General features: G+C 40.3%; 1 protein-coding gene across 6 annotated transcripts in view; it reads left to right on the forward strand.

Moving 5' to 3' along the window:
• CDK14 (cyclin dependent kinase 14) overlaps positions 1–15381 on the forward strand; it is a 599292-nt gene that overhangs the window by 450680 nt on the left and 133231 nt on the right. For all 6 annotated transcript variants that reach the window (XM_059073929.2, XM_067042484.1, XM_067042485.1 and 3 more), the window contains one exon: positions 7096–7159. In XM_059073929.2, coding sequence (XP_058929912.1) covers positions 7096–7159 — 64 coding nt within the window. The remainder of the gene's footprint in view (positions 1–7095; positions 7160–15381) is intronic.

A 15381-nucleotide genomic window follows, 5' to 3' on the forward strand; every position in this document is an offset into this window, starting at 1 on the left:
TCAAAGAACCAGCTTTTAGCTTTATTGATCTTTGCTATTGTTTTCTTTGTTTCTATTTCATTTATATCTGCTCTGATCTTTATGATTTCTACTAACTTTGGATTTTGTTTGTTCTTCTTTCTCTAGTTCCTTTAGGTGTAAGATTAGATTATTTATTTGAGATTTTTCTTGTTTCTTGAGGTAGCCTTGTATAGCTATAAGCTTCCCTCTTAGAACTGCTTTTGCTGCATCCCATAGGTTTTGGATTGTCGTGTTTTCATTGTCATTCGTCTCTAGGTATTTTTTAATTTCCTCTTTGATTTCTTCAGTGATCTCTTGGTTATTCAGTAACGTAGTGTTTAGGCTCCATGTGTTTGTGTCTTTTACGTTTTTTTCCCTGTAATTCATTTCTAATCTCACAGTGTTGTGGTCAGAAAAGATGCTTGATATGATTTCAATTTTCTTAAATTTACTGAGGCTTAATTTGTGACCCAAGATGTGATCTATCCTGGAGAATGTTCCATGAGCACTTGAGAAGATAGTGTATTCTGTTTTTTGGATGGAATGTCCTATAAATATCAATTAAGCCCATCTCATTTAATGTATCATTTAAATCTTGTGTTTCCTTATTTATTTTCATTTTGGTTGTTCTGTCCATTGGTGAAAGTGGGGTGTTAATGTCCCCTACTATTATTGTGTTACTGTCGATTTCTTCTTTTATAGCTATTAGCAGTTGTCTTATGTATTGAGGTGCTCCTATGTTGGGTGCATATATATTTACAATTGTTATATCTTCTTCTTGGATTGATCCCTTGATCATTATGTAGTGTCCTTCCTTGTCTCTTGTAACATTCTTTATTTTAAAGTCTATTTCATTTGATATGAGTATTGCTAGTCCAGCTTTCTTTTGATTTCCATTTGCATGGAATATCTTTTTCCATCCCCTCACTTTCAGATTGAATGTTTCCCTAGGTCCAAAATGGGTCTCTTGTAGGCAGCATATATATGGGTCTTGTTTTTGTATCCATTCAGCAAGCATGTGTCTTTTGGTTGGAGCATTTAATCCATTCAAGTTTAAGGTAATTATCGATATGTAGGTTCCTATGACCATTTTCTTAATTGTTTTGGGTTTGTTTTTGTAGGTCCTTTTCTTCTCTTGTGTTTCCCACTTAGAGAACTTCCTTTAGCATTAGTTGTAGAGCTGGTTTGGTGGTGCTGAATTCTCTTAGCTTTTGCTTGTCTGTAAAGCTTTTGATTTCTCCATTGAATCTGAATGAGATCCTTGCCTGGTAGAGTCATCTTGGTTGTAGGTTTTTCCCTTTCATCACTTTAAGTATATCATGCCATTCCCTTTTGGCTTGTAGAGTTTCTGCTGAGAAATCAGCTGTTAACCTTATGGGAGTTCCCTTGTATGTTATTTGTCTTTTTTCCCTTGTTGCTTTCAATAATTTTTCTTTGTCTTTAACTTTTGCCAATTTGATTACTATGTGTCTCGGCATATTTCTCCTTGGGTTTATCCTGTATGGGACTTGCTGCACTTCCTGGACTTGGGTGGCTATTTCCTTTCCCATGTTAGGAAAGTTTTTGACTATAATCTCTTCAAATATTTTCTCTGGTCCTTTCTCTCTCTCTTCTCATTCTGGGACCCCTATAATGCGAATGTTGTTGCATTTAATGTTGTCCCCAAGGTTTCTTAGGCTGTCTTCATTTCTTTTCATTCTTTTCTCTTTATTCTGTTCTGCAGCAGTGAATTTCACCATTCTGTCTTCCAGGTCACTTATCCGTTTTTCTGCCTCAGTTATCCTGCTATTGATTCCTTCTAGTGTAGTTTTCATTTCAGTTATTATATTGTTCATCTCTGTTTGTTTGTTCCTTAATTCTTCTAGGTCTTTGTTAAACATTTCTGGCATCTTCTCGGTCTTTGCCTCCATTCTTTTTCCAAGGTCCTGGATCATCTTCACTATCATTATTCTGAATTCTTTTTCTGGAAGGTTGTCTATCTCCACTTCATTTAGTTGTTTTTCTGGGGTTATATCTTGTTCCTTCATCTGGTACATTACCTTCTGACTTTTCATCTTGTCTATCTTACTGTGAATGTGGTTTTTGTTCAACAGGCTGCAGGATTGTAGTTCTTCTTGCTTCTGCTGTCTGTCCTCTGGTGGATGAGACCATCTAAGAGGCTTGTGCAGGTTTCCTGATGGGAGAGACTGGTGGTGGGTAGAGCTGGGTGTTGCTTTGGTGGGCAGTGCTCAGTAAAACTTTAATCCACTTGACTGCTGATGGATGGGGCTGGGTTCTCTCCTTGTTGGTTTTTTGGCCTGAGGCAACCCAACACTGGTGCCTACCTGGGCTCTTTGGTGGGGCTAATGGCAAGCTCTGGGAAGGCTCACGCCAAGGAGTACTTCCCAGAACTTCTGCTCCCAGTGTCCTTGTCCCCACGGTGAGCCACATCCACCCCCCGCCTCTGCAGGAGACCCTCCAACACTATCAGGTAGGTCTGGTTCAGTCTCCCCTGGGTTCACTGCTATTTCCTCTGGGTCCCATGCGCACAATACTTTGTGTGTGCTCTCCAAGAGTGGAGTCTCTGTTTCCCCCACTTCTGTCAAAGTCCTGCAATCAAATCCCACTAGCCTTCAAAGTCTGATTCTCTTGGAATTCCTCCTCCCATTGCCAGACCCCCAGGTTGGGAAGCCTGATGTGGGGCTCCGAACCTTCACTCCAGTGGGTGGACTTCTGTGGTATAAGTGTTCTCCAGTCTGTGAATCACCCACCCAGCAGTTATAGGATTTGATTTTGCTGTGATTGCACCCCTCTACCGTCTCATTGAGGCTTCTCCTTTGTCTTTGGATGTAGGATATCTTTTTTGGTGAGTTCCAGCGTCTTCCTGTCCATAGTGGTCCAGCAGCTAGTTGTGATTCCGGTGTTCTCACAAGAGAGAGTGAAAGCACATCCTTCTACTCCACCATCTTGGTTCAGGCTCCCCTTGTTTTTCTTAACAGATGCTAAAAGTCCAGGAAATCACAGAGACACCCTTTGGGAACTGTATACATGTGAATATAGGGAAGTGAGACCATTATGTAGCTGCTATTTTGGTATTTGCTTTCTACAAATGTATATATGCTAAATGTTTTTCTTGATCTTAAATCCCTCTCCCAGGATCCATATCTGTATTTCCACCTGTCCTTTAAAGGCCCTTTGTCTGGACCTGCAGGCATTTCAAACATTTAAAGGCCCTTTGTCTTGACCTGCAGGTATTTCTAACATTTAATAGGCCCAGAACTAAACTCATTGCCCTCAGCCCCCAAACTTGCATTCTTGGTTTCAGCTGTCTTGTTCCCTATTGACTGGCTCTTAAACAGTAAGAAATGCATTTTACATCATGACTCAAAATGCACACATACATATGTACATGCACAGATATAACTTGAATAAAAGTTGAATAAAATGTTGCTTCATAAAAACAACATGCATCTTTACTGTGTCTTTTACCCTCTGACATCTTCTCTTGGATTTCATATTTTGAAAAGTGCTGATATCAACACTCTAAATGAAATTTACAGTCCTCCAGTGGGTCATGTGACCTGCAGTTTGTGACAACTTGAAAGAGAGATAAAATGCAGTCTTCAGGCATTCAGTATCTGGCCCTAGCCTCCCATCCCATAACCCAGCCAACAATAAAGCCCACAAAACTTCATGCTGTTACCCAGACATACCATTCATTCATTCCTTCATTCATTCAACATTTACTGTGTGCATGTTTGGTACCAGGCACATGGTAGGCACTAGGGATCCAGAGATAAATGTCATGGTCTCTACTCAGAGGTCCATGGTCCGGTGGAGAGACAGATGAGTGATCTAACACTTATGAGGCAGTGAGTGGTCCTATAATGGAAGTCTGCACAAAGCTCTCAGAGAACACAGAGATCACAGCAGGTGACTTGGTCCAGAGAGTCCAGGAAGTCTCTCAGGAAAAGGTGACCCATGAAGCTAGAAACAGAGGTAGGAGTTAACCTGGCCAGTGGAGACAGGGCATTCCAGAAGAGGAAACCGCTTTGGGAAGGCATGGGGGCAGGATCATCATGAGAACTTAAACAATGGAGATTATTTTGATATAGCTTTTCCCTATAACCAGAATACTCAGCTGTCCCTCCCCTCGCCCCGCCCACCCACCCACCTTCTTTACTTGGCCAACCATCACTCTTGTGTTCCGTCTCCCACTGAAAGATCCTCTCCCTGGCAGCTTTTCCCCGCCCCCAGGTAGCCTCAAGCACACCCTGCTTTGGGCTCTTGCCTCCTTCTCCTCACACTTCTGAGAGAGCTCTTCTTATGTCGAAGGCAGCTCATCATCGCCCCACTCCTCTGTCTCACCAGAGTAGGAGCGAGCGCCTCAAGGCAGAGCCCAATCTCATCTTTCTGTCTTCTGTGATGAACACAGTAAATGTTAACTGAGTGCAGAGATGAACCAACAAAGGGACAGGGAGACATACAAGCCATGGGCACAGGTTTAAGGCGAAGCAGCTTAAATGAACACATAGAGGACTTTTTCGCATATCACAGCATGTTGTTTCAAGACTGAGGGTGACCTCAGATATTAGAAGCCTGCTTATTTCCAGGTACGGGGACCACACTTTAAATGCTGAGGCACACATTTTACATGTTGAGATGTAATTATCTTCACTGCTTTTTTGTGTGTTTTTTTTGCAAAAGATTATTTTTGACTTTTAGAAAGTACCTCTTTTTCCTTCTAACTTCAAAGTAGCTTGGTAGTGGAATTTCTTAGTTATTAATACAAAGGAAAGTCTGACATCAGAGGCAATACACATTTACTTTCCCTAGTGCACAAGTAGCCTATCATCTCTAACCATACATTTAACCCAAATTGCCTTTCTCAAAATGGCTTTTACAGGAAGCAACATTGACTTCTAATTCTTTTCCTTGGCCTACTTTCTATTTCCTGTGCAAATGGCCGAGGAGTTGTTGACAGGAGAATAATTTGAGGTGTGGAATCTCATCAGTCAATGCTATAATAACTCAAAAAAAGTCTTATGTATTTTTTCTTTGCAGGTAATTTTTATGGGATGGCCATAATATTTGATAATCACTTTGAAACAGAACACTGGATCTGGATGAGGATAGTGCCTGTGAAAAAGCTTTGTTAACATAAACATTGTAGAAACGGGTACAGTCAGGGTATCAATCATACCTTTATTAAGAGTGAGAGAACGAGTTTCATGTTCTGGCTGGACTTTTCATTGTTTATAAAACCTTAGACGGTCTATTTCATATGTGATGGATTGGTCATGATCAAGATGTGATTTTGAGCTGAGAGTTTCTCCCTTTACTTGCTAAAGTTTAATACTGTCAAGCCCCTTTGTCCTTCATGCAGAATTCAGTGGGAGCTCAAAAGAGGTGCATCCCCCAGTTGAGCTGTGTGCTGCCCACACACCTGTCTCTCTTTCTTGAAATAATTATCAGAATTAGTGGAAAGAAAGGAGCACATGCCTTTTGCAGAGACACTGTTGTCGCCGTTTATGTCAGGCTTGTCTTTGTCTCTTTTCCTATCTTACAACTCTTGGAGCCCTCTCTCACCTATCGCCTTCCATCCTCACCCAGCCCATCAATAGTGTGACCTTGTTTGTGTAGATCTGCCTGTTAATGTTAGTGTTAATTAGTGCTTGCAAGAACTGTATTGTCTGATCCCCTGAGCACTGTGTTCACACCCAGCGTTTCAGTGAATTCCGTGTTTCGGTGAGGAACATAATACATGTGTTTAACCCTGATTCACCAGAGCAGGAAGCAGTGAGTGAGTCACTTGCTGTATGTGTGCCCCGCCTTGCCTTCACAGCCCTTGTACCCTCTAGGAAGCCTATGCATAAAGAGCCAGAGCTCTGTATTTCCTTATTGCCTGGTAGTATCTGCTAATCCTCAGAGATGAGTGAATAGGCATCATTTCCCCCCATGATGTCTGCCATTCCTCCAGTTTTGCCAGCTTTATCTCTTCCCCTTTCTAACTCATTTGACTGTCATATTGGTCCATCGTAGTTTGAGTTACAGCATTTGGCACTGACCCCCAGATCAGGGAATCCCTACGGTGGGCTGGATTCTCCTCCATTGCCAGCACCTCCTTGACCTGACCCCATTTTCTGTGGGTGCTTTGAATAGTATCTGATCCTTACATAGTGCTGACTGCATACCAGGTAGTATTCTCCCACAGATGAAAAAGGTGCTATTATCATCACTCCTAGTTTACAAAGGAGGAAACTGAAGCTCAATGAAGTCCCATGGCTAGTAAGTAGGGGATCAGAGGAGTCTGTCTCCATGATCTGGGCTCTTAAACCTTTCATCTCCACTGTTCTCCATCAGTGATTTACCATGATCATTGAGTATAATAGCAATAGATGGTGGAACTGAAAATTCTAATAAAGTGTGCTCGTTATACGTGAAACAGAATTGCCTTTTAATGCCTTTGACCAGATCAAACATTGTAGGAATAGAAAAGTAGATGTGGAAAGAAGCTGTAAGTGTGGATAGAGAAAGACAGTGAGAAAGTAGTGAGAACAGTATTTGGGGATGAGGAAACTATATATCATGTCACTAAAGATGTTAACTCTAACAAATAGTATGGCCAGTGAAGAATGTGAGCGTCCCAAGCTGTCTGTTCTGCTTCTTTGAAACATTCTGATGCCGAGACAGAGGATGTGGGGGAAGAAATGACAGAATTCTTAGAACTGTTAAATGATGACACGTCTGATACTAGAGTGAAGGACAAAAAGCTCATGAAAGAATCATGAGGGACACATACATACTTTATTCAGTTCCATGAAGATGACAGCTCATTCTTTGAATCTTTAGCCTACTTACTAAGTTTGGAGTTGATAAAATGCAGCAGATTTAACTTGTCTTACTGCATTCAGCTGCATTTGTTAAAACACAGACTTTCGACTTGGGTGGCTCTTTAGCTGGGTTTGTTTTACTGAAATAAAATCCCTGGCACACGATAATGGGAAAAAAAAATCCAGAGTTTCATCATATGCAGTGTACTGTTTTCTGTACTGGAGAATCTTGAGTGCTTTGGAAATAATAAGTCTGTTTCCACAATTTCCTGCTCTCCACTAGGTTCTTGGAACGCCAAATGAGGACACGTGGCCTGGAGTTCATTCTTTACCACATTTTAAGCCAGGTATGTTTCACTAATTACAAATGACTAAGTGCTTCCGATATGAAAAGGGTGAATATATAAATATTCCCCCTCAAGCTAATATATTACCTGAGTAAATTCTGGTTACTTTTGCCATTGTGTATTCGACCTCTTATTGGAGTTGTCCTTTGGTTTTCACAGTTTATTTGTCGGCAAAGATAGACTGAATGACATCCCTTGTGAGAGTCTTATACCCTATGTTCTTCGTTTGATTTGACTGGCTAATCTTGAAGTAACCTTTCATTTCATCATCAGTTAGACTAGCATCCATGTCTATAAAGACAAACTTTAAATCAAGCTACTATAATCCATCTGTGTGACTTCTAGTAATAATACTAGGGAAAGTATTACATTGTAAAAAGGAAAAATCATTTTTATTTATTTTTTAAAAATCTAGTAATACATGGTCAATTAATTTGAGTTTAAACATATAAAATGTTCTATATGTTCAACATTTCATCTTTTTTAATGTTAAATATTTAAACCCCTAAACCAGAAAATCTGAGGGAAAATGCAGAACTTTTATATAAAATAAGTTGTCACTTTTTTCTTACCAGTAGGTGGCAGACAAGAAACTTTCAGTTTTAATAATTATGCTTAATGGAAGAAGAATCTCAAACTGGTCTATTTAATTTTTATAGGAGGGATGAAAGGTTTGGAATTGGAAATTTAATAAAAATTAGTGGAATGAATTATTGTAAAGTAATCTTTTTGTTTTTTCTTGTTTACAAAACATGGATTATAAAATGCAGACCTACCATTAAATTACTGAAACGGATTTTATGGAAGATCTAATAGTCCATTATTTTATGAGGGAAAAGAGCTATGAATAATTACTGTTACGGATCCAAGTATATTCTATTTCTCCCCTTCCTCTCTTTTGGGGGACCATCAGGAATAAGTTGTCAATCGCAAAGAATGACTGAGTTTAGAAACTATTTTTACTCTTAATATTTTTCTTCTGAAAATACACCATGTGCTGAGAATTCTTTTATTTTCTTTGGCTGCCCCAAGGACCCTGTGCACTTTTACTGAAAATTATAAATAACTTCTATGTTATGAAAGACTACAGATACTTAATTTAAGATGGATTTTTTCTTTATTTTCTTTTTTTTTTAACTAAACCAGAAGCATCTTCTAAGTGCTCTCACTAATGAATTTTAAGTGAGAACACAGCTCTTTATAAACGTTCCAGGTGTGGGTTCATAAAGAAGCCTAGCTTCCTCATGTTAATATCTAAAATCTTAAGTCCTAGGGAAATAAAGCAGAGGAGAATATGAAAAGGGTGTAAATGAATAAAGTTGATGCAGAAAGGAACAATTACGATAGTCATTTGGCCCACCAAAGTTTCTAGAGGAGAAAACATGGAGTAATTGGTTTATTTTGGTATGAATAGAATTTATCTTCATCAAAAACACACAAAAGCATTTTTTAAATGTGTCTGGAAAGTACTATGATGTAATGCAAATTGAACTAACAGATTGGGAACTTCATGAGATCAGAGACTGTGACTAGTACGTATTTTGGTTCAATGAATGTCTGCTGCCCTGAATTTTATTGAATGTTTAAAACAGACATGATTTATGTGACTCTTCTGGTAGGCATATATAAATTAGGGTGTATATATATATATATATATATATATATTTAAGTTATTAATATTATGTACAAGTGCAACCACAGACACATAATATATAAAAGGTAATGGGGGTCCAAAAGAATAATGTGTTTAGATGAATGTAAGGCATGAGTGCTGACTAGCAAAAAAGATACTCCAGGCAACGCTTGATGCTTGTGGATGAGAGTAGATGTGATAAATGCTTCCTGAGTTGCCCTGAGAGGAGTCAAGGAGAGACAAGATAATAGACTGAGGCAAAGGGAGCAAATCTACGAGCCTTTTCATGCAGCACTTAAGCAGACCCATCAGGGGAGTCCTGGGGAAGAAGATACACGTTCCCAGAGGAGAAAATATCAGTGCCAGGGTCCACCTGTCCCACCCCACTTTCCACCTCCTTATTCTACCCCCCAAAGAGTGCCTTAGAAAGTCTGAGGGAAAAGAAGAAAGTCTGAGCCATGAGGACATACTTTGTTTTGCTTTGCTTGATAGACTTCATTTTTTAAGACCAGTTTTAGGTTCATAGCAAAACTGAGCAGAAGGTGCCGAGATTTCCCACACGTCCCCTGACACATGTGCAGCCTCCCCCTATCAACATCTGCCACCAGAGGGGTACATTCGTTACAGTTTGCTGAACTTACGTTGGCACATCATTATCACCCAAAGTTCATAGTTTACCTTAGGACTCATTCTTGGTGTTGCACATTCTATGGTTTGTACCAAGTATAATGACATTTATCCACCATTACAGTATCACACGGAGTAGCATCACCGCCCTAAAAATCCTCTGTGGTCTGCCTGTTTATCCCTCCCTCTTCCCTAAGCCCTGGCAACCACTAATCTTTTTACTGTCTCCATAGTTTTGCCTTTTCCAGAATGTCATATAATTGGAATCATCTGAAAAGGATGGTGCCTTTTCAGATTGGCTTCCTTCATTTACTAATATGCATTTAAGGTTCCCCCAGGTCTTTTCATGGCTTGATAGCTCATTTCTTTTTACCACTGAATAATATTCCATTGTCTGGATGCACCCCTGTTTATGTATCCATTCATGTACTGAAAGACATCTTGATTGTTCCAAATTTGGGCATTTATGGGTAAAAATGCTCTAAACATCACTGGCACTGGGTGTCAGCTCCTTTGGGTAAATACCAAGGAGTGTGATTGATAGATCGGCCAAATTATACTTTGTCCAATTTTTTTTTTTTTTTTTTTTTTGCGGTACGCGGGCCTCTCACTGTTGTGGCTGCTCCCGTTGCGGAGCACAGGCTCCGGATGCGCAGGCTCAGCGGCCATGGCTCACGGGCCCAGCCGCTCCGCGGCATGTGGTATCTTCCCGGACCGGGGCACGAACCTGTGTCCCGTGCATCGGCAGGCGGACTCTCAACCACTGTGCCACCAGGGAAGCCCACTTTGTCCAATTTTTGAATAGATAATAAATTTAAGCAATTCAAAATATCAAACCATATAAAAAAGGAGCACAATACAAAGCCTCCCCACCCTGTCTGCCACCTGCCTACTTCCCCAGAACTATTGCCCCGACCACAAGCCCGCACTTATTAGTTTCTGTTATGTTTCTTTCCTTTATGTAAATGTAAGAAATTATGAATATAGATTTTCATATTTCCCATATTAAACACAATTTTGGGTCTTGCTTTTCTCATTAATGCATCCTGTAGGTCCTCTCATGGCACTGTATAGAGGAGGCCAGTGTGGCTTCCCTCTTTTCCTGCAGCCACATTGTTTTACGTTGTATGGATTTAACCTGTCCCTACTTATGGACATTTGGGTTGTTTCCAGTGTTTTTGCCATTATAAATATTATAACCTGTATATATACACATAAATATGCACATCACATCTGTACAAGTATATCTGAAGGATAAATTACCAGAAGTAGGGTTGAAGAATTAGTAAGTATACAGTGACCCTTGAACAGCCCGGGTTGAGCTGTATGGATCCATCATACGTGGATTTATTTCATTAATACCCACTACAATACTACATGGCAATTGATCGAATCGGGGATGTGGAACCACAGATACCAAGGGCAGACTATTAATTATAGGCAGATTTTCGACTACAGGAGAGTCAACGCCCCTATCTCCTGTGTTGTTCAGGGGTCAACTGTATACAATTATAATTTTGAACACTTCTGTCAAATTGTTGTCCAGTAGGATGGTACCAGTTGGCTCTGTTACCAGCAATATATGAGAAGAACGCTTCTCCATTCCACACTTCTTCTCCACTCCAAACTTTTCAATTTTGCCTGTTAGGTGACAAAAGAAATCTTAATATAATTTTAACTTGCATGCTTCTTTTATGACGAGGCTGAGCATCTTTTCATATGTTTCAGGATCACTTGTATTTCCTTTTCTGTGAGCAACTAATATCTTTTGCCAATTTACAGTAGAATTATGTGTCATTTATCATATTCTTACTAATTTCTAGGGGTTCTTTATATATTAGAGAAAGTATCCTTTTTCTATAAACAGGTTTTGCTTCTCTGGAATTTTTTTAAATGACTCTCTAATTTTTAAGCAATTTTGAAAATAATCCTCACTCTCATATCTTACTAGTCTTGTTTAACTTGTTTTGCCTCAAGAGAAAAACATTCTGTGTTGGCTTAGAACAATTGTTAAGATTTTAAAAGAACAACTAGATAACAACCGGGATTGATTCTTTAGAATTTAGCCTGTATGTCTCCTCTTCTGCCCTTATATTTATGCTAACACAAAATTCCTTAACTTCAACTTATTCCCATAGCAACCAGGCAGCTGGGACAGGCCACAGCTGCATAAAATAAATAAATATATGTGTAACACACACATGCGCATGTACACACACATGTGTGTGTTACATATAATAAATCTAACCTTGGGAGCTGCCACTTTCCCATCATTTACTTCTATTTTAAATTTCTCTCAAAAGAAGTGGGAAGTGGGTCTGTGTCTTCTTTGAACCTGATTGCCTGATCACTTCTTTTTCCTCACCCTCAGGTTCTGTGGTTTATGGACTCAGAATTAGGGGTCTCTCCCTCTCCAGTCCCTCTCTGTCCTTCCTTCCCCCTCTCTCCCCCTTCTCCCCACCTCTCACACTAGAGTGTCTCCTTCTATCACTGTCCTCAGGATGCTTGCTGTGGGCCAGCCTCGGAAGTGAAAGGTGACACCGTGGTATTCTTAGCACTTCAGTAATTCTGTCACCTTCAATGAGATTCATCACAGGCCAAACCCCATTCTCTATCAAAAAGTAAGAATCTACTGCAAAATTACTACATTTTCCCTTTCACTTGTTTTATAGTGACTCACTACTGGGATGCTTTTGTGTAATGCCCTCTGCTCCATTTCCTTCTGGGATGGGAAGAGGCTTCCCTGTGTGAGTCCCAGGACCACTTTGCCCCGCCTGCTTTGCCCTCGGCTACTTTATGTCAACAGAGGCCACATGGCTCATACACCTCTGGTGAAGTGATGCTTGAAATTCTTTGTTATAAGACAGACTTAGCATTCATCTTTCTTAAAGACACATCTTGGGTATGTATTGGAGGAGTTGTTTGGGATTTGTAAAATTGTGGTAGCCCCAGATCAGGGCAGAATATATAGGTAGACATTTGAGGTTCTCCAGACTAGTAGAAGCAGGGTGAGGGACTGAGAATTCTGAGAAGATTTTGCAATTTCCTACTGTCAAGGAAAACCGTTGGGCTGCTTGAGCTGGGAGTAGGAGCGGTGTTTTGGTTGTGCGGTAACTATTTAAGCAAATTGAACATTAGAGCCGGAAGAAGTTCCAGGGGGCATCTAGCCCTGCTCAGTCCTTTGTAAGGCTAGGAACCTGAGGTCAGAGATGGTAAAGGACTTCCCCAAAGTCAGTGTCAGAGATGAAAGGAGATCCCAGGAGGTCTCCCTGGGTTTCAGTTCGGTGCCCTTTTTTTGCAACATGAATCATGGATGATCATAGTACTGCGTCTGTATTACAATTTCTTGTTGACCTTCTTCTAATGAACAGTTTATTGACAATTAGTCTGTCAAGAAAGTAGCAAAAAAGTAGGAAGGATCTGATCTCTGTACTTAGTAAAACATGGACCCACAAACATCACTTTGTATGAAATACTTTGGCCCCGAAATAACATGTAGAGTCCATGTATGAAACTCTTTTCATCTCTAAATGCTTCCAACAAAAGGGGCATTCAACAGCTATTTAATGACCAGTTGTTATTCAGGAGCTTAGAAAAGGAAGGCACTGTAAAATTCAGGGAGAGAAAAATGTTGCTGGACAGGAAGCAATTAAAAATAATGAAATTTAGACTGAAATAATTCTATTTTTCCCAAATCAAGCAAGGGAACAGAGTATTTCTAAAGTGATTATATTATTCTGAAGAGAAAGTTTTCTAATCCAAAAAGCAGTTTGATTAAGGAAAGTTTGTTAAAGTCAGAATTTCTTGCAATGCATAAACAAAGATAAAAATGAATTTGCCGTTGGAGGCAAATTGCAAAAAGGGAGTATTTTAAACATTCTATGCCCAAAACTAAGCCCACAGACACACTGACCTTGAAGGCAACATGTAAATATGGACTTAGTTGTACTCAGACTCTGTAATGGGGTGAAAAACTTCTCCTCAATCCCACCTATTCACAGGCCTGAGGCCCCCAAACTAAATAGATTCAGACTTCTTAATTCCAGAGGGAAGTTGTAAAGTTTTTCAGAATACCATGATGGGACTTCCCTGGTGGTGCAGTGCTTAAGAATCCACCTGCCAATGCAGGGGACATGGGTTCGAGCCCTGGTCCAGGAAGACCTCACATTGCTGCGGAGCAGCTAAGCCTGTGCGCCACAACTACTGAGCCTGCGCTCTAGGGCCCGTGAGCCACAACTACTGAACCCGCATGCCACAACTACTAAAGCCTGCGTGCCCTAGAGCCTGTGCTCCACAACAAGAGAAGCCACTGCAATGAGAAGCCCACACACCACAACTAAGAGTAGCCCCCACTCACCACAGCTAGAGAAAGTCCACGCACAGCAACAAAGATCCAACGCAGCCAAAAAAATTTTTTTTAATTTTTTTAATTAAAAAAAAGAAATAGAATACCATGATGATAACACCTTACGTTTTATGTTGTATTTTATTATTTACAAAGCATTTCAACATATTATCTTAGTTGGTATTTGGAATAACTCCTGAGTTATTATAATGTTATTGTCCTAATACTGTTATCCCAATTTACAGACAAGGAAACTGGGAGACTGAGGCTTGGAGAGATTGTGTGGCTTGTCCAAGGCCACATCTGCAGTATGTAGCAGAGCCCAAACGCAAAACCAGGCCTGCAGTCCCTGGGTTGCTATTCTTATGGATGCCTGCCACTCTCTTTAAGAGAGCTTCCCCGTCTGCAAACACAGAAGTATGATGAGGGAGAATTGTCAGCCTCTTCTCAGCCCTGCCTGGTGGCATCTTGGAAAAGATCTCTATATATCTTCTTGTAGGTACCAGAACCCACCCTCCACCTGCTAAATATAGGTATCTTCTTTGAAACTTGTGCTTCCAATAAATTGTCAACTCCAAACACCCTCTGTGGGTGTTTAGTTTTAAATGTACAGTCCTTGGTACATATTATGGGAATTGCCCAGTTTCATGATTTGCACACCAGAGGAGATCTGAACCTGTAGCCTTTGTTCACACTCTGGACTTTCCCTAGTCTGTAAGAAGGTGATGGAAAAACTGCGGAAGCAGTAGAAATTGTTTGGTGGGATATTCAGCACAGGGAGGTTGAGAGGAGAGTGGTTTCGTGCCACGATGTTGCCCTGCACAGACCACGCCTGCTGTCAGGAGACACCTGTGGACATGCAGGGCCATCTTCCTTACTCTTCCAGAAGCATCCTGTCTGCTCCCTCCAGCTCATGGAATTCCTATGGACGTTAAATGAGATAATCCATTTTTACATCCTCTTCATTACTTTTTACATACTTATACTTTACCTATTTTTAAGAAGATTTGAGCTGGCTGTGTAATTTGTATAAAAGTGCTTTTAAACTGTTAGGGGCATGTAACTACAAAGTAATATTTTGTACCATTTATACTGTGTCCTCCGCCCAGTGTTTTCTTTCCCACTTTATGCTTTACCTCAAGAATCTTTTTTTATGTCTTTTTTTTTTTTGAGTGATTGATAGCAAATGTAACGGTCATGGGTAACATCTGAATATACAAGGGTGTAACTATGTGATGGTTATAAAAATCGACTTGAAAAATTAATCTGAAAATATATGGCCCTTATCTCAGATTTTATTGCTAAAAACCTTGTGGGTCTGCCTGCCCCAAGGCTCAGGACATTTAGAGCTCTTTCCCCCAAGCATCAACCACCACCTTTTTCAACTCTGCCGTTCTTCATCCTACCAGTAAATGCCACTCTGGTCACACAATGAAAAAGCCAGTTAATTAGTAAATTTATAAAATAAGTGAACTATATAGAGCAGAGGAAGTTAAAACAACGTTAAGCGTGACAAGAAGGGCAGGCACTCTTGGCTTTAATACTTTCTGATTGTTGCAAGCATGCTGAGAGTCACTGCTGGCTGAGAGCAGGGGAGAAAATGCTGGAGTTGAGCGG

Source organism: Kogia breviceps, chromosome 9 (assembly GCF_026419965.1).
Source record: "Kogia breviceps isolate mKogBre1 chromosome 9, mKogBre1 haplotype 1, whole genome shotgun sequence".
Classification (NCBI taxonomy): domain Eukaryota; kingdom Metazoa; phylum Chordata; class Mammalia; order Artiodactyla; family Physeteridae; genus Kogia; species Kogia breviceps.